The sequence below is a fragment of the Pollachius pollachius genome, assembly GCF_949987615.1.
Source record: "Pollachius pollachius genome assembly, chromosome: 1".
In the NCBI taxonomy this organism is placed as follows: Eukaryota; Metazoa; Chordata; class Actinopteri; order Gadiformes; family Gadidae; genus Pollachius; species Pollachius pollachius.
In genome coordinates this window covers 42,821,692-42,846,048 of record NC_136934.1, presented here as the reverse complement: position 1 = coordinate 42,846,048, position 24,357 = coordinate 42,821,692, and the positions used below count along the sequence as shown (strand labels likewise).

At 45.1% G+C, this 24,357-nt stretch overlaps 1 protein-coding gene across 1 annotated transcript in view; it reads right to left on the bottom strand.

The window, feature by feature from the left end:
- The window catches only part of cdk14 (cyclin dependent kinase 14), a 100,662-nt gene that overhangs the window by 64,612 nt on the left and 11,693 nt on the right, over positions 1-24,357 (bottom strand). The window contains exons 3-7 of the mRNA XM_079729463.1: positions 10,814-11,053; positions 7,923-8,017; positions 7,417-7,496; positions 5,216-5,310; positions 2,433-2,495 (exon numbers count right to left, since the gene is read on the bottom strand). Of these exons, the coding sequence (XP_079585589.1) occupies positions 2,433-2,495; positions 5,216-5,310; positions 7,417-7,496; positions 7,923-8,017; positions 10,814-11,053 (573 nt within the window). The remainder of the gene's footprint in view (positions 1-2,432; positions 2,496-5,215; positions 5,311-7,416; positions 7,497-7,922; positions 8,018-10,813; positions 11,054-24,357) is intronic.

The window sequence follows — 24,357 nt, the reverse complement described above, 5'->3', positions numbered from 1 at the left end:
CTGTTTGCAGTTTGAGCGAGGAACGGTCGGAGTAACGCAACGCATGCTTTAACAGAGCAACTGTAGCATGTCTGAACCATCATATTCAGTGGATTTATGATTGTTTGGGAAAACAGGTCAGCGCTTGGTAAAATTTTGTGAAAAATAATTCTAAAATACATTGTTCTTAGACCTGCTGATACCCTAACACCCAAAACTGACATCCCTAACCCTAACCCTACATCCCTAATCCTAACCCCCAACACTGAAATCCCTAACCCTAACCCTAGCCCCTTTGCTGGTGTCAGTTTCAAATTGATACATTCAGATCTTCTCCGAGACATGGGGTCTAGGCTTACTGGCTGTAATCCAATAAAGGACGACTGACTGGCAATCAGCCAATGCACATTAGCCGCGTGTGCTCATCCCAGATGCTGACAATGATGAAAATAAAAGCGGAGAAAACACAGAAAAGTAGCCGGTTCCTAACATCTGGCCTTCTGCAATACCATCATCATTTAGTTCAAAGTGCTTCACACACACACACACACACACACACACACACACACACACACACACACACACACACACACACACACACACACACACACACACACACACACACACACACACACACACACACAGGGATCCCCGCTCAGTGATTATATTAGCAACGAGTGTGCTCCAGCTCCAATGGCAACACTAATGGCTTCCATGTCCGTCAGTCTAATACTGGAGGACGGACCGGACAACTACAGTAGGCCCCCTCACAGTCCGTCCAAATGGCCCTAATGAGAGCGAGATCTGCGAGCACCCGCAGCACTCCACCGCTGGTGAGCCTGTTCACCGGCTCTCTCGTTTAATACTTGAGACGCTGTTTAGGAAAATAATGAATTTGTGGTCTTCAAAGAGACTTGGGGAGTGGGCGGGTCTATCGGATTAAAAGCTTTTGATGAGTGGGACGGACCCTCCCTCACATGATGCAAGAGTATATACGAGCGCACACACACACACACACACACACACACACACACACACACACACACACACACACACACACACACACACACACACACACACACACACCTCCAGCAGGCGGTGGGATCATTAGCCCTCCTCCATGTTCAGTGTGTAGCGCTCCCCAGGGAGTCATCTGCCCAGGGCCGTCTCACCGGTACCACCCAATCCCCCCCCTAGCCCCCCCGGTCTTGTAAGGGCGCTCACTAGCTAGAGATGTCAAATGGCCGGTCGCCAAGCCTCTGGCGGTGAACCTGTCCCATTCTCGTGTGCAATAGCAGTGCAGGCTCTATAGCCAGGGCTGCGTGACTTACTGTTGTGATTTGCAGAGTTAATTAATTAACGGTGAGGTGTTATACCGCTTATGATTACAGTAAACAACTTCACCGCTATAAAATATGTCGGGTCATCAGCACAGTATGAGAACGCTATTTATCTTACCACACAACGCGGTTAGGAAGTGAACAAATAACAGCAGGGCAGTTTGTTTGCTTAGCGCAGTAAACCAAGGGGATACAAGGGCATCTCTCTCCCTCTCTCTCTCTCTGATAAAATGCACCAGCTGTAAACTAATTCACTGTTCAAGAAAACCTGTGAAATAATTCTCAGGTGACCACCTCTTTTTTTATGACATACCAATTATTGATAGAAATATAATATTGGAGTAGATTTAAATATAAATTAAGTAAATATGATGTTGACAATATAATTTAAAGCGCATAATTATTTCCCATGTCTTTTTACTTTATATAAGTTGAACTGCATACCGGGAAAAAGAGCCTAGGGCCGTATTAACACGGATAAATAACCAATTTACAGACACAAAAAAATGTGTGATCATCATCAGAATAACGTTGGATATCCAACAACAGAAACCTTTAAAGTACTGAACATGAATACAAACATGCCAAGTGACTGTTCTTCTAGCACTTCCTGCATTAACCTGGTTTACATGCCAGTAGTGAATAAGTAAAGACACGTACACAGTGGTAGCTGCCCACCCTCCCAGGGCCGGTGGGACCCACTGCTGGGCTCTTCTCCGTATAAATCCTGAATAATTCACGGCTGTCAACAAGACAGACAACAAATCCTCTCCGGCAGTAATGTAGGAAAGTGTTATGTGTTACGTACATTAGAAAGCGTTATATCTAATGTAGATCTGGGAAACTGGCAACCGCCCCCCCCATACAATCTAGTCACCCCTCTAACTGGCCTCATTCACTCCATCACCCGTGTTGGCACCACCGGCGTCTGTCCTTGGCTGCACCTGCTCCTCAGCCCTCCACCACCCCCAGCCACCACACTAATAGCACAAGAGTCACAGCGTGGGTAAAGATACGTCCCCACAGCACTGCGGGGCTCTGCTTAAGCCGGTGCTCGGGTGGTGCCAGCGCAGTGCCGTGGCGGGGAGTGCGTCCACGAGGGGTGTGACGTACCTTGACGTTGTCCGGGTGGAGGCCCCCCGGGTGCCTGTCCATGTACTGACACAGGTCTGTGTGCTGTGGGGGGAAGCGTGGGGAAAACGTTATGAGCAGATACATGCATATTCACACACACACACACACACACGCACACGCACACACACGCACATTTTTTTTTACAAACACACATATATACACCAATTTAGCTCAATTTCACACTTCTGGGGTCCGCCTATCGTGTTCATTTGCTCTGCATACATTGCATAGCAAAGTGTCTGCAAAACCCATCCCCGAAGAACCTCATTATTCCGACCGCAGCCCTGGTCCTCAGCAAAAGAAGGGTGTGGAGCGTAGTGGAGCGTAGTGGAGCGTAGTGAAGTGTGGTGTGTTGTGCTGTTCTCGATGTCCTTGTGGGTAAGGGTTTCACTAAGACAACAGCATTAGCTAATGAAAGGGCTCTTTTAAGACATCTGAGCCGCACCCAGATTCTCCCCGCCGCCGCTCAACAACACGGAGCTAATCCACGCCAGACATCCTCATCCTGCACCACAACACTCACAGAACATTTCACTGTCTTGTAAAACAGATGAACAGTTCCTATTGTGGATGGGTGGCCATTGTTGAAAAAGCAGAGCAAAAACAATTCCCCATGTGTTGTCAGGAGGTTCGAACGCATACTGTAAAGGTGTTCAAATGTCTATAGATAGTCCTTGGGTGTTTTTTTGTCTGTCTCGGATGGATACATAGTCTATCTGTGACTGTCTTAGCCATATGTGTTTGCATGTCACAGTTTGCACATGAAAGGCTATGTCCCATGCATATTTATGCAATCAGTTTGTGTGAATGTGTGCTTGTGAACTGTGCCAAAACATGTGTAATCATATTTTATTTATTTGATCCTTTTTCTATCCTGTCTACTAGGTGTATGTATTGTGTAGGTTGGGTATATATGTGTGGGTGTGTGTGGGTGTGCAATGTGGGAATGCTTGCGTGGGTGTGTGTGTGTGTGTGTGTGTGTGTGTGAGATGTGGCACGACCCTTGGGTCAGGCTGACATTTACAAACTTCGGATGCCCCTCACGACCCGATCCCCCCCCCCCCGACCTCTCTGAATAATTCAGAAAGTAGTCTTGCACGTCCATTTTGACTGAAAGTCCACTCCTTCCGTCCTCTCCGTTCAGTCTTTTCCCCCTCCCTCTCTACCTTGACATCTTTCTTTTTCCTCGAATGATTTCCTCTCGCTCTTTTGCTCATTGACTGTATCCGTCTTGTTTCGCAGCGGTTTTCGCATTCTCCATCGCTGTTCCTTCAAACGCTCATCTTGTTTGCCATTCCTCTCACTTCTGTGACCTTCCCATGTGTCCCTCCCTCGCCCCCGCTCTCGCTCTCTCTTCCCCTGTCAATCATCATTAACGGGCAGAGGCGGGTAAAATGAATTGATTTGGCTCGGTGGAAGAAACCCTCTCTGTATGTAAAAGAGATGGCTTTGGAACAAGCATGCAGGGGAGGGCGGGGGGGGCAGCAGGATATTGTATCAGCATCAAAATATCAGCCGAGCATAGAAGGTCGACCGCAACAAAAACCAACTGCAGCCTTCCATTTTTTCTTTTTTAGGCCATTATTTATTTATTTTATTTATTTATTTCTCTTGTCAAATAGACACTACCTGTCCTATTTCATATTCATGGGTATGTGGGGAAATGAAAATTCATCATATTTGCTCTCCCAGAGGTTAACCCGCAACCACTTTGTTTGCATGCAATTTTTAATATTGCCTTATGGGATGGAGCCGATTTGTTACTCATGTTCCCATCCATACATCTAGATATAAGATCTTGCAGTTATATGTTTTGGAAAATTGCTCCATACTTTTTGCTCCATGCTTTGTGTTCCAGTGTTAGCGGATGACATGTGGCCGTTAAATTACGCTGGTAGTTCACTATCTTACTGTGCGGAAGAGTGTGTGGTGATGCACTTTGTTCTCATCATACTGTATGCGCCAAAGTCATGGCTAGTTTCTACAGGATTCTGAACCGTGTACGCCAAGGTCATGGCTGGTTCCTTAAGGAGTTTCAACTGCACACGCCAAGGTCATGGTTTGTTCCTAAAGGAGTTGTAAGAGTTTCCTACAGGGACCCCCTTCTCTCTAGGTCTCCTCCCTCATTAAGAGACACTGCTAGTTAAGAGCTTGATCCTCCTCTCAGGAACCACTGGTTGCCCTGCGGATCTATAAACTCCATGTCTGCATAAATAATAATCATCACGTGAAGTGTAGGAAGGTAAAAACACTGAGCTGGACCTTGTTGTGGCATTCTAAATAGGGATTTTTTTTAAAGATAAATAAATAAAAGCTGCCGAAGCGGTTCAATGCATTAAAAACAGACGTTGCGGAAACCTATTAAATAGGGCCCTTCCAGGAATAGGGCCACCTGTACCAGAGCCAAGTCGCCTGGTGGTTTGGGCCGACTTCATATTGAGGTTGAAGAAAAATGAGTGTCTTGGTTCCCTTTAGTGAGCTGAGGGTTAGTGTTCCTAGGCTTCCTTGTAAACAAAGACTGCTTCATTCTAAACATCCCCAGCCCTCACGATCCTTTAGGGAATGTGTCAAAAAATGGAAATATGATTAAATCGATGACCTCCCCTAACCCTTCCTTTCAGCTGAATGTTCCCAAATGGTAGTTCGTTCAGTTTCTCTCTTAAAGCAAGAACACCTTGAACCACGTTTACTCGTATTAAATCGAAAAAGTATAACTTATAACAATTGTAGGCAGTTTAAGGGAACACAGCATTGGTACTCACCACATACTCAAAGACGAGAGTCAGGGTTTCCTTGGTGTGAATGATGTCATGGAGCAGAACAATATTGGAGTGCTTCAGGCCTTTGAGGAGAGATGCTGCAGAGGGAGAGAGAGAGAGAGAGAGATGGAAACAGTTGAAGAGCGTGTGAGAGAGCGATGGATAGAGAGAGAGAGAGAGAGAGAGAGAGCGAGAGAGAGAGAGCGAGAGAGAGAGAGAACGAGAGAGAGAGAGAGAGAGCGAGAGAGAGAGAGAGAGAGAGCCTTGAAGAACATTTTAAGGATATGAGACAACGGGAGACAAACTTCTGTGATCCAGGCGATCATTAGCAGCATCGCCCACTACATCATCAGTGCAGCCAGCACCAGGCGTGCCCTGCCAGAGTGCTGAGGATCGGTCAAAGATTAAACAGTCGGAGGAAATGGAAATGGTGGATTTACGGGCATGGGTTCCCACACTCATTCATCAACAACACGAAACAAGAGGGAGAGAGGGAGCGGAAGACAGGGAGAGGGAGATGGGGAGAGAGGTATAGCGGGAGTGGGAGAGCGAGGGAGGGAGAGGAAGAAATGGAGAGAGAGAAAGAGAGATAGAGGGAGAGAAAGGGAGGGAGAGGAAGGGAGAGAACGAGAGGGAGAGGGAGAGAGAGAAGGAGAGAGGGAGGGAGAGAGAGAAGGAGAGAGAGAGGGAGATACATGGACAGCACCTCAGGGAGGGGCTCAAACCTTGATGTTTTATTCCTCACTGTTAACTCTAATGATCTCATTATCTCAGTGGGGGGGGGTGGGGTGAGGCAAACCACGGCATTCATGGGAAAGTTTGAATCAATCTAAATCATATATTAACTGCCGGCTCCTAGTCCTTCTGACCCTGCGCTTCTTAGTTTGCCTTTTCGTCATTTCGGATTCATCTGAAGAAAAGTATAATTTGCTATTTTGTCTGCCCACGCAAAACCCAAATACTTCTAACTGTCTATTTAAAAAGGACTTACGTTTCTCAAGATTTATTCTTTTTCGCCAGTTGGGCTTTTGGGAGTGTTGCCTTGTCCTGAGTTAGAGGACTCACTTCAAATAAACGCAGGTCTGCGAGACTAGGTTATTGGTCGGAGCCAACGCGTACACGACTTGACACGGCAGGTCATGATTAGCAGTCGATAAGCAAGCGGTGATCCAGAGCCACTCAAATGCATCTTGGCGGAGTGCTGCTCGCCGAGACTGTAAAACGTAATCCTCTGCACAAATAAGGTCCGACCAAGGGCACAGAGGACCCGGGACGCCTCCCGGAGCCCGGGAGCAGCACAGCCCTCATGAATGCATTCATCCCATAGTCATACCTCGGAGAATGTATAAAACAGATCAAAGATGCGAACACACACACACACACACACCATGGGGTATGCTCTCTGCACATGGAGCACACTGCCTCAAAGAACGTGAGCTGTCCAAGGGACCCCCTCAAAACCATAGTCACTCTGAGAGAGCACCTCTGATGAGTGGAGATATGTGTGCACGCACACACACACACACACACACACACACACACACACACACACACACACACACACACACACACACACACACACACACACACACACACACACACACACACACACACACACACACACACACACACATCAGCCCCTGTGTCTTCGATGGGCCCTAAATGTGTTTGTCTTATTTGCACCCGTGGTAAAGTTAGGGTTAGGGTTTGAAATTCTAGCCACGTATCAAGGTTGGGAGCTTCTCCACAAGTAATTGCTGAATTAGTCAGATTTCAAAGTGCTTTTCTGATGGGCCCACTGAAGGTGTCGAGGCAGGCACATTTGTGTGTGGTGTGAGTGTGTGTGTGTGTGTGTGCTGCTCCAAATTGCTACCATATCACAAGTCCAGGATCACACACTGATCAAACAGACAGAATCAGTTTCTCATCTCAATAGAAAAAAGTCTGGTTTCTGCCTTTGGATGCCAAATCCTCTCTCTCTCTCCCCCCTGCCTCGCTCTGGATGAAAAAAAAAGAACTCACCACTTTTTCTCTCGCTTTGCCCCACTAGGCAAAAATAGACTTTCACATCTTCTACTAAGTTTTACTTTCAAATAGGTATGCATCATTGGAGACCCAACAATTCTTCATCGTAGTTATCCTTGGTCCTGGCCCAGCGCTGGAGCTAGCTGGCCTACAGCCAGTACCCCAGGGGTACCCCTCACCTTCTCGTATGGCCGTGAAGGGGGTGCCCTCCTCCTCTTGCAGGCGGATCACCTTCAGGGCCACCAGCTTCCCGTTCACCCTGGCAGACAGAGCAGACAGTTAACAAACAGAATGACTATGTCAATAGATAGAGCATCATGCTGACAGGTAACTGATCTGGCTAAAGGACTGGACTAGACTGCAGACATTGGGGATCAAAACCTAAACCCTCCTGAATTTAATTTAACTTTCCAAAACAAGTTCCAAATGAGCTGCGAGCCAGAGATAAATCTGTCTGGATGTGTTCCTCACAACAGAGGCTGTGTTCATTGATTATTTAAAGTGCCTCTCATCTAGATTTGAATCTAACAAGCTGAAACGTTTCTGATAGAGGAGCACGATTATGTATGTCACTGATCAGTAAATCAATAAATGGAATAACTTGTTGTTGAAGAGCGGACACATGCGATATATATATACGTGGTGTCTTATTGTGAATGTTGCCTGAATGTTGAACACAACTTACTTGCTCTTTCCTTTGTAAACCGTGGCGTATGATCCCTCTCCCAGCTTCTCCAGCTTCTCATAGGAATCGGCTTTTCCAAACTTGGGGCTTGTAGGCTGAGAACAAGGGACAAACATGATGAATGGTTAGGGATAAAGAAATGTTTTCTCCAGAAAGAGTCACAAAATAAAGTAACTTGTATCACCAAGTAGATGTTCCCAGACAGCATCTCGGGGGGGGGGGATGAATAAATAAAGACGCCTGAGTACTTTCTTCAATGAGCTTTTACTGACAATGCTTTATGTGCTCTTTCCAAGTGACACCTATGTCTAAACACAACTTGGCAGGGCTTCAGTCCAGGCAGAGAGCCCAGGGAAGGAATAGATAGAACAGGTTTTTTGTTTTTTTTGGACACTGATGGGCTTTAGGCCAGCAGTCAGCCGTGTTGCGTGTCATGGATCAGGAGGTGGGGACAGCCATTACGACCACACGATGGATCATATGCGTCGAGGTAAGGCGAGAGGTAGCAATGGCTTGTAATTGGGCTTGCTACGCAACCGTGCGGTAGGTCAGACACCTTTTATTAGCTAGGCTGCCCTGGGCCGTTATTGTACACTGTATGCTGCTGAATGATTCAGTGTCAACAGGCAGATACACATGGACAGAAAGGCGACCACAAAGAGAATGCATTTCCTCTTTTTGGTTCATAGTGCACAACATCCTCTAATCTGCCCATATAATATAATCACAGAGTAAATTGCTATCCCGATTTAAATTGTTTGATAAATAGTTACTAAAGCCAGAGAAAAATCAATCGGCCAAGTCGATACCAGGGCAGGAGCTCAGGGATGATTCTAGGCCGTCCCTGAAAAAATAATAGGACTGGTCAACACAAACACAGTGTGTGTGGGTGTGTGTGTGTCTTGTGATTTAACATCAGTGGTTTCAATCTCGCCTGTGAAAATCCGTCTTTCTTGCAAGTGCATCTCATTTCTGTGCTGCATACAAGCTCAGCGTTTTTGAAGTCCTCTTTTTGTCTCAACAAATGCGCTCCCCCGGGATGAATCAGGAAGCGAAACTGCATTTTTACAGCGAAAACAAACAATCCCCCCAAAAAAACCATGTTGGACAGAATGCAGCTCCTAAACCAAAGCCTAACTAGGCAGTAACAAGACGGTTCTTGTAGCACACAAATTACTGTGTGTCAGGTAAAAAACTCTACCGCACATAAATCAGTATCATCACATTTTACATTTTACACATCAGTAGCCAACTGAAAATAATCAACATAATGACTACAGGCACACATTTTTGTGATTATAGAAATGGGTTTTTTATAAATCAACCTGAATATTTCTACCTTTTGAAATAAACAGGTGGTACATCAAAGATGAAACACACAACCGGACAACATTATATATCCAGTATTCTATCAAAACCCTGTTCAAACATCCTCCAGTCCACCGGGGGTGGTATCACTATCCTGCCCCCGTCCGATAAGCTGTGAAAGTCAGAGGAAGTTATCTTCTCGCACAGCGACTCTTAACGAAATGACTCATCACCTCCAATTTCACCAAGAGAGATAGGATGGCCACATATTTCACCCACGCCTCAAGGGGACAGGGGACCCATCTGGGCTGCTCATGCATATTTCAGAAATGAATGAGCAATCAGATGGCTCCCGTCTTCTATGTTTTGTCCTTAGCTGACTGAATTGTAATGCATGAGGTTCCGAAGTGACTTGGTAAACAGCGCTGGGCTGCCTCTAGTAAGCATAATGCAGAGCTCGATATCCAATACCTGTACAAGCAAGTAGGACTGTTCTCAGCAACACGGCTGTGTTACTAAGAAGATGATACAGGGACCTGGGCCCAAAAAACTTGTAACATTTATCCCTGGCAGGCTCCAAAAAAGGAACAATTACTCTCCCGAATTGCAGTGTGACGAGAATGCAATCAAACAGAGTGAAAGCAAAGCATCTGGCTTCTGACAATGTTCACAACAGAATTCACATGGCACCATATGTTTGAGGCAACAGTGTTCACAGTGAAGAAAGCATGTCTCAAAGGAAGCTACTGAAAATAACCAACATCTTCGCCAAGCTAAGATCGTATTTCACTCAAAAGCCCAAACCCTCAACTCTCCAAAGGCTACAAATGCATCAACCTTTTTTGTTCTGTGTTCGAGGTTGATTAAGGTGCCATTTTCTTCAGTTTCTCTGAACTGTTGTGGATATTGGCTTTGTTTCGAGTGGCACGAAATCGGAATGAAAGGCTGAAATTGATTGCGCAAAGGAAATGGAGAACAAAGATTGAAGTACGTATTAAGTTGTCAGTGAGGGGGAGAGCTGTGCAACAAACCAGGCGACAGTATGTATTTTCTTGAATATAAGTGGCTCTCTATGAAATGTAATGTAATGCATATTGTTTGGGAAAGAACATTAGGGTACAGTTGACTAAACATGATGGGGGCCTATGAAATAGCCAATTTACCGATTTCCCAATCACGACTCAAACAATACATTTTCCTCCCGAAGCAACACTGGCAGGCAATCAGTCAGGCCTCACATCACTGTTATTAAATCGTATTCTGTGCGCCCGGTAATTATGTGGTCTACATTCAGAGCTCATTAAAAACAAACATAAACATAGGTACGAAGCGAGGCGAAACATCGCACCGGCATGATTAAGGAAAAGGCAACATTTGCAAACAAATCCAATGAATCCACGGGGGAAATAAAGCATCAGGGCTCAAGCAATATTAAACCACATCAAGCTCAACCAATGAAACCCGGAAACACAGGTCCCCTTGCAGCGCCTCGCGTGATCACATCTCAACACATGTCCGTCCGCTCCTACGACACCGCGGCGGCTACTGATATACGACAAGCGACGACGGACAGGTTCACTCACAGAACTGGGGCTGGAGTGGCGGCGCAGTTTGGGCGACTCTTTGCCGCTGGCGGCGCTCTTGGAGCTGATGCAGGCATTGTTCTCCGAGTGGACCCTCTTCACCTGGCCCGCCGGCTTCTCAAAGGGGTCGAAGCCGCTCTGTGTGCGTTGGACCTTCACCTTCTTGTCCTCAGGGATGGTGTCCAGGGGTTTGACGTCCTTTCCCTGGAGGCTGCGTGTGGACATCTTCGTGACACATATCTGTGAGGAGGAGAGGAGATGGGGTGGGGGAGGAGGAGGAAGAGGAGGAGATTAAGGTGAGTATTAAGAGAAAAAAAGATGACAAGGAAAGTAAATCCGTCTGCGATTACTGGGGTTCAGCTTCACTCCAGCGCTACCCCCCCACCCCTCCAACCCCCCTCCGGATCCATGCAGCTTTTCATCTGTCTCTTTCCTCTGCAGCGTAAAGTCTTGCTACTCTCTCTATCTCCGTCTCTCTCTGTCTCTAAACCAGCTCTATTCCTCTCGCCGGCTCTACTCAGACGCCATCGGGTTCATTTGCAGGCTTGGCGTTCTTCAATGCAGCCCTCCCACAGACACTCTGAAACGGTCATACAAATCTGCGTAAGGCATGTACATCTTCACAGAAACCCCAGACAGAATTCAATTGAAGAGTCTTCCAAACACACACACACACACACACACGCACACACACCTTACTAGCTCATTCAGCTCCACCCTGACCAGAACCACTACCACGCATTCAGTGTGTGTATACTATGCTATAAAGGGTGCAAGGCAGCATGACATGTTTTGCCGCTGCCTTCCTCCAAGATTAAATATTAAAGCATGAGGTTCTACCATCTAGGAAGGACTTCTAATTACTTAAATAAGCAGGGAGGAGTCAGTTTGCAGCTCCTCCTCCCACAGGCTAGGATTTCCTCAAACCTATTGGAACATGTCCCCGCCGTGCAAGGTTTCCCTGGTTCAACTGCCCCATGTTTATGCTTCAACCGACCTCTTTCACTGGAGTAAATAACCCCCTGGCATTGCCAACAGATGAGCCAAGAATGAAAAAAGGAAAAAAATAAGAAAAGTGCATCTGTTGAGCTGTTCTGTATTATCCTAAGCCCCTGGACTGGAGTAGGCTGTGATTAAAACTCAAAAATGTGCTTGTGCAAATACTGTCTGGGAGAGGAATACATGAATAAGAGGATGAGAGATGTATCATAGAAATTGAGTAACTGGGGAAAGGGATGGAGGAGAGGGAAAGCATGGGGCCTCCAGCACACACAGGATTCATGAAAGAGGGAGGAGGGGGAGAGAGTACAAAATAGTAGCAAAGGAGGCCTGTTCAAGCTGTCAAAAACACGTGTAGCACACACGGCATGTCCTTCATGACAGTACTCCTCTACCTGTTGAATTCTAACCCAAACCACTGGAACACGACCCCTGAAAACAGATCGCACGCAATCTGGCAGGCGGGCCCATTAAGAAGAGCGATGGAAGCTACTACAGTGCGTCAATACTTCAGAAAGGGAGTCCATCTGAGACTTCTACCAGAGTCTTTATTTTTAGGAATAAATCAAGAGGCAAAATGACTTCCCCGGATGCTGTGGCCAAACACATCATGGATGTTATCAAATAAAATTATATAAAAAGGCCAATATATTTCTAGAAGACTGACATGAGTTACAGTTGAGGATTCAACAGAAGTCGATATGAGAATAGCCTAATGAGAATAAGGACTAATTGGTCTACCTAATATGGGATGGCACTTTTGGAATGCCCTGCACACCAGAACTAAGAGCAGCATGTGAATGAAAATTGGCAACGCAACCCTTGTCTAATGAGTGTTATTTATGCATGGCTATCCCTGTAATGTGGAGTGGTCATGCTGTGAATAATGCACAATGCCCATGGCTCATGTTATTGTAGGTTCCACTCGGCCATCCTTTGTGTAAAGTAGATGAGCTAATCTATTCAAATGAGCCTGACGGGCAATACTCTGAGCTGGTTCCAAACACTGTTGGAATTGTGCAAGAAAATACACCAACACTGGTCCACATGTCAAAAATTACTGTCACTAGGGGACAAACAAAACACTTGTTTGCAATATATTTGCAATATATGCAATGCATTTCACTTCTGGGATTTCAGCTGGTCCTGGTCTGTAAATTGCATTAAACTGTGCACTGCTATTGCATAGTAATGGCGATCAATCCTTTCTACCTCCAATGATGTAACAAATGCATTTTCTCTCATCATCATTATGCTACATTAATAAGGGATTATGACAGGGATAATTTCTCAAACCTAAATAATATCTTTGTCAATATATGCCCTTTCCTATTTGTCGTTGGATTAAGCAAACGGCTTCATGCTGGGAAAAAAACAATTTTCGTAGTTGCTATGCATTCATTCTGAAAGAGTCATTGGGGTGTTCCAGGTGGACAGCTCATTGGTCATGTCCGCCTAACTGCATATGAACTGCATTATGAATCAAGACCAAGTAACCGGCGAAGCCATAAATGTTCAATTAGCCATCAATCCTAATAAGTTGCTCCACTCCATCACTTCTTCCAATACTTCTTAAAGGGTTAGCTCAGGATGTGGGCCTTTCGCCTTTTGTGATCGTTTCTGTGATCCGACAAGAGCAGTGATTTTTTGTTGATCAGTTCAGTGACCCCCACTGTGTACAAAATTGTTCTGTAGTAACTGATGTAAAATAAGCTGAATTCTCGCTTTTGGAATTTCCCTTCTTAACGTAGGTCAGTCCAGACATTCACACGTAAATAGACAAATGTATGCATTATCTTGAAGGTGTATGGAGTTGTGGCGCTAATGCTTTGGTACCCAGGAATTTACATCAGTATGCTATGCTAACCAGTAAAGGGTACTGGTACTGGATAAGTGAACCGATCGACAAAAAAATGGTCTCACTGCTCTTGTCTTACCCGGAAAGGATCACAAAAAGCGAAAGAGCCCACATCCTTAACTAACCCTTTCATAATCCAGCTGCTTCTGTGGTCTGATGCTAGTGAACTCGCTATTCCTCCAGCCTTCCAGATAGAGCAGTTTACTCTCTTAATTCCCTGCTTCTTGGCTAGGTAGCCTCTTTCTCTTTCCTCTTTTCTTTGCGTCAACTGCCAGCTAGCTAGCTTCTTTCGGTTGGCTGTACTGCTAGATAGCCTGTTTTATGCTAACCTAATGGTCATTAGAGTGAGATAACGATTACAAAGGAGTTCTCAAAACCCTGTCTTGATCCTTCAGAATATTTAATCAAATATCACTGTATATCGATGTACATCTGTAGCAAATACACTTTTCCTTGGCATTGAATGAGCGGTTTTATTGGAAAGATGTCATTCCGGCATTATGAGTGCCATGTCTATCTTTGGCATTAACGACAAGCAAAAAGATGTCATGGCATTCTGTCTTTCTAGGTCATTCTGATGCTAAAAACAGATGGGGCTGCAGTACTCTTTGAATGCTGTTGCCTGATACAGCAAATATGGATTTAATGGGATGGGAATTTGGAGACTCTCCTGCAAGCAGGAGACATGTTCTATTAAGTCTTTAGGAGAGCACTACACTGTCTGTAGCAATAATAATACTGCTGTTGTTTTCACTCTACTTTTCAATCATGCTACATGGATCTTTCTGAAAAGAGCAGCAGAGATTGGGGTCAAAAGCCTCAGAACATCACAGCGGTTCTTCTGAAGGCTGATGCCGTGTGAAACGTCAAGCCCTTCTATATGGATACACAAGATCAATACATTCTTCCATGAATACTCTTGTCCATAACCCCCCACCATCTTATATTCAAGTCAACGTTGAAATTCCCTCAGATAATAGTACTATTGGGAAATAAAAAGACCAACAGTAAGCTACCCAAGAAAAATCATGAAGAGCACTTGAATAAACAAAATGACTTTATAAAATATGATATATTGCACAATATTCTACACACTATTACTCAGGTACTGAAATAGAAACTTAATCTGGCAGCGTCGGTCTGTCAGGCAGTATTTCAGAAGGTTCCTATTTTGACGTTTCAGCCATTATTAACGAGTTCGGTAATACATTTAGGAAGTCATATTTCAACGCTTTCTGCAGAAAAAGAGTTTGACGGTCACACTAAAACTAAGCAGATGAAACTATTTATGACTTCTGAGCATCCTGCTTCCCTTTCCCAGAGTCCAGGGGAAAGTCCGGAGGGGCCTTCATGTCCAGCAACCACACCTCGCATGAGGTGACCATCGTTCCAGCTCTTTGGTGAGCCAATGATAGTGAGTCAGCCTGGGCCCTTCAAACTTCCCCATTAAAGGACTTAACTCCGGCCAAAATTCAGGGACACAAGTAAGACAGAAGAGTCAAAGAAAAAAAGATTTGGAATATAAATGAAATGACTCCATTGGCTGGCTTGGATCCCAACGACAGCAACAGCACTTAGACAATTGGTTTTGGTGTGGACACCTTCTTACGTCACACCCTACGCCGCTACCCCAGTCTCTTCTACAGTGAGGAAGGGAGTGGCCTGGAATGGTGTCTGAAACACAGCCTAACCAAAGCGAATGACATAGTATTGCTAACACACACACCACACGGAACGACCAAGTTTTCCTATGCTGGCAAAATGGACGGCGATGAGGATTTCTGGTGATTATTTCCATGATGCCTTTCCCCCTGACTTGAACCACACTAAACAGCAAGCTATAAACTCAGCCAGAAGAGCCCAACTAGCTGCAATCCAATTCAGCAAGTATGGTCTGTGCTTTGCCTTAACTACTTTTCCATTAAGCCACAGGGGAAAAGTGAAAGGCTAAGACAGATGACTAACCATTAAAAATATGACATCATCAATGAAGAGTAATAATTATCTTATCTAATGACCATCGTATCCCCTAAATTAAAGTGGATTACAAGATCAGCATCAAGTCACACAGGAAATATAAGTCATCTGTGGGATCGAACAACTCATCTGTGGGATTGAATGTCACTCAAAACAGCATTTCATTTCATATCCCGGCTATGCGTCCCAAAAGAAGCCATTACAATCCCTCCACAGCCCTGTTCAGAAATGCTCCTAGCCATTAGCAGCTCAACAATGCAGGGCGACGAATCAACACGTCCAATCTGCTATGAGTGCTTTCCAACGGTTCCGGCTGAGCCCCTTATGATGAAGTGGTCCTCTGGTGACCCCTCTCCTTCCAGATCCCGGGCGCTCTCAGATACCACCCTGTTTGTTTACGTAAAGTGCGGCCATTGAATCTCGTTCACTGAAGACCACAACCTCTATCACACACACTAAAATATACATGGAGGTGTGCATTTGAAACCATCTGGAACGCAAATGGGATACAAAACCCAAGGTGGAGACGAGGGAGATGTTTCAGTGGAAGAAAGGCCTTGCCTGGCTCATGTTTGGAGCCTGTCCAAAAACTGTCTTGTTTGCTTCCCTCTGGTAAGAACATTGCCACTACTTTATGTTGGTCGAGTACTTCTCCCTCCTCCCATTCTCTCACCCAGTCTTGTTTTTTTGACCAGGTGTCTATTCCCCTTGAACCCACTCCCGACCCTGTAGTAGGCTACAGGCAATGCTGATGGGCACCTACCGTACAAGAAATGCTCACTGATGGCCAAAAGACTGTCCTAGCCCTAACACATCCCCATTACACATGGGGGTTCCTCACAACAGCCCGCCACACCAAAAGCTACTTTAAGGTTTAGTTATTCAGTGTTGTAGGAAGAGCCCAGAAACAAGCTTCCCCCTCCCAGCCACACACACAGCCATCTTCAATCCCTGCTTGCCCATCTTTTCAGATGTGTCACAAAAACACCACGCTCACAAACACTACCCCAGTCACACATACACACAGATGCACGCATGGATGCCTGCAGGCACACGCGCATCTTTTCTCTTCTTACACCGCATCAGTGCTCGGATGGATGCACATATGTAGCATGCTAGGCTATCGCATGAGTACCATTACTACGTGTCTGGGGGAATTTCTTCCCCTCGCAATCTCTCACACAGGGACGCGAGCGTGTCATCTAGGACACAAATGCACAAAGCCACAGCGATGCTCCGTAAGCAGGGGGGGGGACGAGGGATGGAGGGAGGGATGGGAAGCGAGAGATGCAGGAGAAGGGGAAGAAGCCGTGACGATAGCAACTCTTACCTTCGCGCAGGAAACAGCTCACCTGGATGCCTCTGAGGAGCAGACAGAATGCATTCGGGCCAATCGCTCTTCCGTACAGGCTCAAAACATCTCCCTCCTCAAAGCTGCTCCCCTCCCTCTCCCTCTTCCGCTAGCCCAGGCAGACTGGGAATGACCGGATCGTACTATGAGCAGGGGGGGAGGGCTCTTCGGTAGGAGGCTGCTCTCAGCCGAGTACGATCTTTCTGGCAGACAGCCATAAGAAACAGTGCATTGTGACCGTTGAGGGAGGGGGCTGGGTGCTGCGGGGTGGGTGTTAGTTTGTGTGACACAGCAGATGGCAGCGAAAGGGTTTCCTGCACGTGCATGTGTGATCTCCCCGGCCGACCCCCGCTACGCGGATATGGTACGGCCGATGGATTCATGGAGGCAGATTGTGAGGCAGCGCTGCCTGCATTTCACATAAGGGCAGCTAGCATCAGGGGGCTAAGATGATGCAGGCTGCATTTGTGTGTGAATTGACCACTGAGCTAAGCTTAGCTAACCCAAGCTAGGTGAAGAGGCATGGTGAGCTGGGCTACGTTAGGAACGGTGCAATGTTAAGGAGACAGTATTGATTGCCTGTATCATCTAGGAGGCTGCAGTAGCTCAGATCAAATGTTAGACTGAAGGCTCACTTTGTTTGCTTTGAATGAGTGTCAAATAACCCGGAGAACAAAAAGCCCTCTGCACCGAGACAAAGTCTGTGCAGCGGTCTGTGGATAATTTTGTACATGTTTATGACAAAGTATCCTACTGTTGTGTTGGTTGTTAATCAATGCTCAATTGGTAAATTTAATGTATTTGTTTTATTTTGTTCTTTCATTTTAATGTTTTGTATTGTCAAGTTATATCTTCTGCTTAGAGCTTTACAAAAGCAAATATCTTTTGAAGGTCAACTGTCTTTCGTAGGTTTTTAAAATCATGCAAATTTTAATTTTTGGTTCTTGGTTGCTTCTCAGACAAAGCAAGCCGACTGAAGGCTGACTATGGGTTCTGGTAACATGCAGTGGGCATTTGGTATTATTTATGACATTTTAAAGAATAAGTGGTCTATGGATTTATTTTTATTCATTTGAGTTAAATCAACAATAATAATGAATGTTAGCTGCAGTGCTAGTTAGAGTGATTCATATACAAATCCCCCAATTCACAAGCAGTGGTATTGCAACAAGAAAACAGAGTCAAACAATAGCAGTAGTAACAGCTTTTTGTTTCTAACTTTTCTATTTTTTTCCCATGAAACCTCTTTTGAGCTAGCCATCTCTGAAATTGTGACTGTCAGGCTACAAATTACAAATCTCAGAGAAGATAGTGCTTCATGTGTTTTCATTCACACTCAAAACTCCTTTCTCTCATCCACTTGGACGACCTTGAATGACAGACTTGTCGCCAAAGTAACCAAACTGTGGTTAGTGCATTGTGTGTATTGAGTGGTGTGTGTGTGTGTTTGTGGATTGTGAATGCAAAATAAAACAGCCTGGTTTCTGTTTGAAACAGGGCGCATGGTGAGGTGAACAGCATGAACACGGAATTTCAGCCATTGTTATGATGAAACTGTTTTGCATCCGTTTTTTGCAACAATCTTTAATCTATCCCTATGCTGTGAATCTCAATTTAAGAAGGCTGGGAAATAATTGGTTATGTGATGTATTTATTATCAGATACTTAATAAGTCGATTAAGTGGTTTAGGTTCCAGAATAATGGAGAAAAAAAATTATGTATTTTTTTTGCCCAACAACAAACAGAATAAATATTTTTTCTATTTACTATTCTGTAAATCATTTAAAACAGACTTTAAAAAGTTATATGCCAAATGTGTAGTAACTTTATAGCCTCATCTCATTACCCATGATTAATGAATATGTCTAATGCTAATCCATAATTGTGTCTTCAAATAGCATAACATGCAATAACCTACAATCAAATCCATTCCTGGTGACATGTCCCGTAGCATCAGATCTCTGTCTCAAAGTATAATGTATAATCACTGCATAATACCTCATTTCAAATTGGGATTTTTCCCTGGGAAAACCAGTATCGCCTAGTCTTTGAAAGTACCCACAGTCTAACAGGAGCATGGATAAGAATTTTATATGATCAACTCATCATAGTTTGTGTTGAGTGGTTTGTATCAGAGTGCTTTTTGAGCTACATGAAAGTATAAAAAGGACAAATGCAAAACACTGTTAAATTTGATATGACCCCACTTACACACAGCGGTAGAGCACATTTGGGAAGTTCTAAAAATGTAAGAATGACGCATAAATATCGCACTATTCGTTGCAGGAATATATAAACGTAATGTCCTAAAAACACTGCACAAGGAAGAAACAAACAAGGAAGGAAGAAAGGAAGTGTTTGTGAGGCTGTGGCCCCTGGGCTGCCCTTTCCTCTCCTGTCATTCGCTCCTCTGGCTGGGGTCCCTGGGGGCCCCTTTCCCTCGTATACCCCTCTAAGATATGCAACGAAAACAACGCAGGCAGGCCTGTTCCACTGGATCTAAAAGCAGGATATACCATTTCCTCGAATATAATTAACTGCATCCAACCGAGCAGGATAATTCACCCTCACTAAAGACGTCCTGTTCAGCTTCTTCCCAGCATGACACTGCACCCTTTCATAATTTTGACACACACACACACACACACTTTTTCATCCTATAGGAGAGCAAACTGTTTTCTAATACAAGAGTACTACTTCATATACCCGTTGTGAAAAAAGTATTTGTGGTCTGGAACATGAAATCCCTTTTCCACCAAAGATGTGCGGAAAAGTTTGGAGGGATTAACGTCATTGGTACAACTTCTCCACAAAAATCCCAAAACAGTGAGTTGGAAGTTGCATCCCACGATTCTGTCAAAGGATGCGGATGAAGCAGTGCTCAACTGTATTAGAAAATAACTTCCACTTTAAGAATCCCCCTTAACTCCGATCCCAAAGATTCCTAATTAGCCTAATTATTCCTTAATTAGACCACGACTGGTGAAGAACCCCAGCAGGGAGACAATGGTGCACTCTTCAGTGCACGCACACAAACACACAGAGTTGAAGTTTCAGCATTTTGAAAGTGTAATTGAATCAAACAACACACACACACACACATACACACACACACACTCACAACCACACATGCATACAGACAGACAGACAGACAGACAGACAGACAGACAGACAGACAGACAGAAACACACACACACACACACACACACACACACACACACACACACACACACACACACACACACACGCACGGAAGCAACTACTCTGTCTGATTTATAATAGCATCCATTCATATCCGTTTACCACATGACCGCAGCAAGAGATTGGACCCATTGACCTAATCTGGGATCCAGAAGTGCTACTACGCTGTAGCAAAATTCTGGTGGAGACGGCATGGGGCCTTGGCCGGAAATCTACAACTGAAAAGTGCTGAGTTACACCTTCTTTCCTGTTTTGTTACAGACTTCTACTTAAGAGAAACTCATTTGCGTGAGTGGATGAAATAGGGAAGAATATTTCTACAGTGGCAAGTCTACAGTGTTGTGAATCCTTTACTTTGTTACTATTTTGACACTTTGTTACAGTTAACTTGGGCTTGCAGATTTTGTGACTGCTGTTAATAGCCAATTAAGAGCTTCTCACTAATTAGATTGGGCAAAACAAATATAAATGTGAGACTACAAAATATTCAGAAAAACAACTGCATCAACTGCTCAAGACAATGCATGATCAAAACATGTTAAATGGGATTCATACTTTTAATAGAGCAACATTTCAAACCACATGCTATCAGAGGAGAAGAGATCTTTTCAATTTCTAAATGTTCACACCAAGGTCATTTTCTTTGCCGTGCTGGAAAGAACAGGGCATTGTGAACACAGACAAAGCAGCTCATAGTCGGGGTCAGGAGGGGGCAAATGGGTTTGGAAACTGGAAAATTACAATTAAAAAGATATGACAAATGCAGAGCCCAAGATCAGAATGCTCGGGCTGGCCCTGGGAGGAAATGAGTGCGCTCCACTCACTCAGCACATGCACATGGCCTGATTGGCTCGACACGCTGCACTGGTGAGGACAGACTTGGCTGTCCTTTAATTTTAACCAGTTCGAGTTACACAGTCACCGCCACTGCATTCCTTCAAGAAAACAAACAAAAATGTAACCGAAAAACACACAGCACAGATTACGATGTGGGGGGGCATGCGGCAAAGCCTTCTATTTATTACACATCTCTGTGTCTTTCCTCTTGCAGCGGTGCACAGGGAAAACAGAAAACATTGCAGCGAAAAGACAGCACATCCCCTTAACGTCATCCATGACATCAAGTCATGACTGACCGACCTCGATGGGATCAGCCCACAGCTGCCATCTCCAGTGCGCCAGCTGTTTGCGCGTGCGTGACTAAACTTACGTGTGCATATATGAACATAAACATAACATATATGAGATCTCTCTCTCTCTCTCTCTCTCTCTCTCTCTCATTAGGATTTAGGATCCTGCGGACGCCGCTGGCTCTCCACCGCGTCCGTCGCGTTGCTGCCATTGTTATTCAGCGGCGCACTCCGCAAGCCTGCCACCGCCGGGCCCCGCGGATCAATAGATGTGCAGAGCAAATCACAAAGACAGACACACACACACACACACACACACACACACACACACACACACACACACACACACACACACACACACACACACACACACACACACACCGCAACAACACAATAACTCCATATCAGGGGAAGCATTGGCGATTTCCACCCGAGCCGAACAACACTACAATTAATCTGAGGCGTATTAATAAAACAATATGTTTGGCCTGAGGATCCGAGTGTTTCCAGAATGTTGTGTCTTAGTAGAGGGGTGGTTGGGGGAGGGAGGGCTATTGAAATAGCGTACATATTTCTTATTATTCCTGTTGGCTGCAAGCAACCACAGGAGCAGAACCTTTGAGCCAAAACACAAAGTTGGGAATGCAAATCAGTAGGTTGTGAAGATGAAACGGAGCGGGGGGACGCCGCCTGGCTTAGGCGACGGCTGGATTCAAAAGGGGTTCGATAATCCTCCGTCAACACTGAGCACGTAGCGCTGCAAGCCCCCTCGGTTTGAAGTTTAGACGCCGCTGTTACAGCTAGCGTCGCAGAGAGAACCCTGTTCTCAATTCACGCGACATGGAGGAGGCGGACTGACCTTGAGGTGACACTCAAAACTTCAAATAGCATTACAGTTATTGCTTCATTTGTTTATTTCCGAGCCTGCTGTCAAGTCGTTCTCTACTGTGTATGAGGCCCACCCAAACTCACGGACGGCAGTCAATTTGACATTAACCATGAGGTGCTTTCATTTGTTGGGTTGTAGTTCTTTTCAACTTTAGGGCTGACCGGCAGCAGTGGTGGATGCCAAAAAGAGGCTTAATTCTGTGATTTGCATTAGTGCAGACAAACATCTGAAAGTGCTGACATGAAATGATAGTAGGACAATAGGTCTTCGTGAGGGGGCAGAGCCACTGCTTTGAATAATGAGTCCCACACAGTCCAGCTATGTGCTTTGGCCAGTAGATGGCAATGAGCTGCCAACAGGTGAGTGACAGCTACAGATAATGTTGAGAGGGGACAATGATGTTCATTCATCATCCTATTCATATTTTTTGGTAGAATGGTTTGGCTGATGCCACCACAGATGTTATTATAATTGCGTGGCAGTCGCATGTTAATTAATTCATCTTAATCCATGCCTCATTAAGGGGGCTGGCTGGAACACCCAGCTTTCTATTCCGAAACTGAATATCATGAGATGAACAGAAGCAGTCTGACAAATATGTCCATTATGTATAATGAGAAGACGTTGAATAGGACATTTAGCACTAAACAGGATGCTGACTAAACCTCAATTAACCGTCCTGTTAGTGTCTTTCTTTCATCTATTTCATCTTCTTGTTCTACTTCCTCCCTTCGTCACCCTCATCCTCATGTATTTTGCACAGACAACAAGACACTCTTGTTATAAAGCATTGTCACTCCCCGCTGGGTTGTCAGGCCTGATCAAGATGCCGGGCCTATCCCTAGCGAGGGACCATGTGACTAACTGCAGCCCAATGACTCTGCAGAATCTCACAGTCCCAGTTGTGTTTCGCCCAAAACCCGCACCAGTCACCGGGTGCTGAGCAATCGGCAAATACTTCCAAGATGATATCACCTCCCAAACCCGAGCTGAAAAAATGAAAAAGGCTTTCGATAATGGATGACTAGGGATTGGCTTTGTATTTTAGAAAACCTCAGAGGAGAGATAGGGGGTCATGTGTTCAGAGATTTATCACTTGCTGATCCTACAAAACATCTCAGGGGCAACGTTGGTGGGGGGGGGCCCCGAGGGTAGGGATCTCCACCGTAATGAACGGGGAGTCAAAGTCAGAGCGGTGTTTCAGCAGCAAGTCAAGGACGTGCAGAAAGCTTCTTGGTGGTATTTCTTCCCCCGTGAAGGGAACCCACCAGACCCATGCCTTGATTAAAATTAAAAAACAGACTGGTTTGTGTAGAAGTCGCATAAACACACACTTGGCTTGTGTTTATTATTTAATTCCTCCTTAATTTCTCATGCCCAGACATGGTTTATTTCTCTAGAAAAATACACAGGGTACTCACCCACAGTTTTCCAAAAGGAAGGACTTTGGTATGAACCTTTGTTTACCCAAAAACTTTGTGGCTTTAAGTCATTTTTGGGAGGATATGAAATCTTCTGTGAGATGAACTTGGAACCTACCCTTCATATCACGTCTGAAAATAACCCCCGTCCCTATAGAATGCAACAACAGCTTGGCTAATGTAGCATGAACAGGACAGGGCAGTAAGAAGCAAGGCTAGAATACGGGCCAAGATGGGTGTAGATTGATTCACAGTGGAACATTTGCTGTTTTAGCAGCCATGCGCACAGCCCCAGATCTGTTCCCCCATTCTCTCTTCTGCACTGGATTCCATGCCTGCTGACGTCACCCACAGCCTCGGCACAGACTTAAGTATCAAATTCCCCTGTTTTTATCTTATAACTCTGCCAATTTAAGCTGCATGGGAAATAAAAAATGATCCACATCAGTCAGCCAAGAGAGGGGTCCCCTAGTTAGTTGTTTATTCATGCGAAACACTGCAGCGCTAAAAGAGCACCCTCCATTTTGAGAGAGCGTTGAGCCCGGGCCACTTTGGCAGCCGTAAACCGCGGAGTGACAAAAGACCTTATCGCAACGGAGATAAGGAGAGGTTGGCCAAGCAGCTGCCAAGGATAAAAGAAAGTCTTTGTTGCCAATCCCGCTTCTTAGCCAAAGATGTGCTTTCCACGCCGTCGCCGTTCTACGACTTAATACTCAG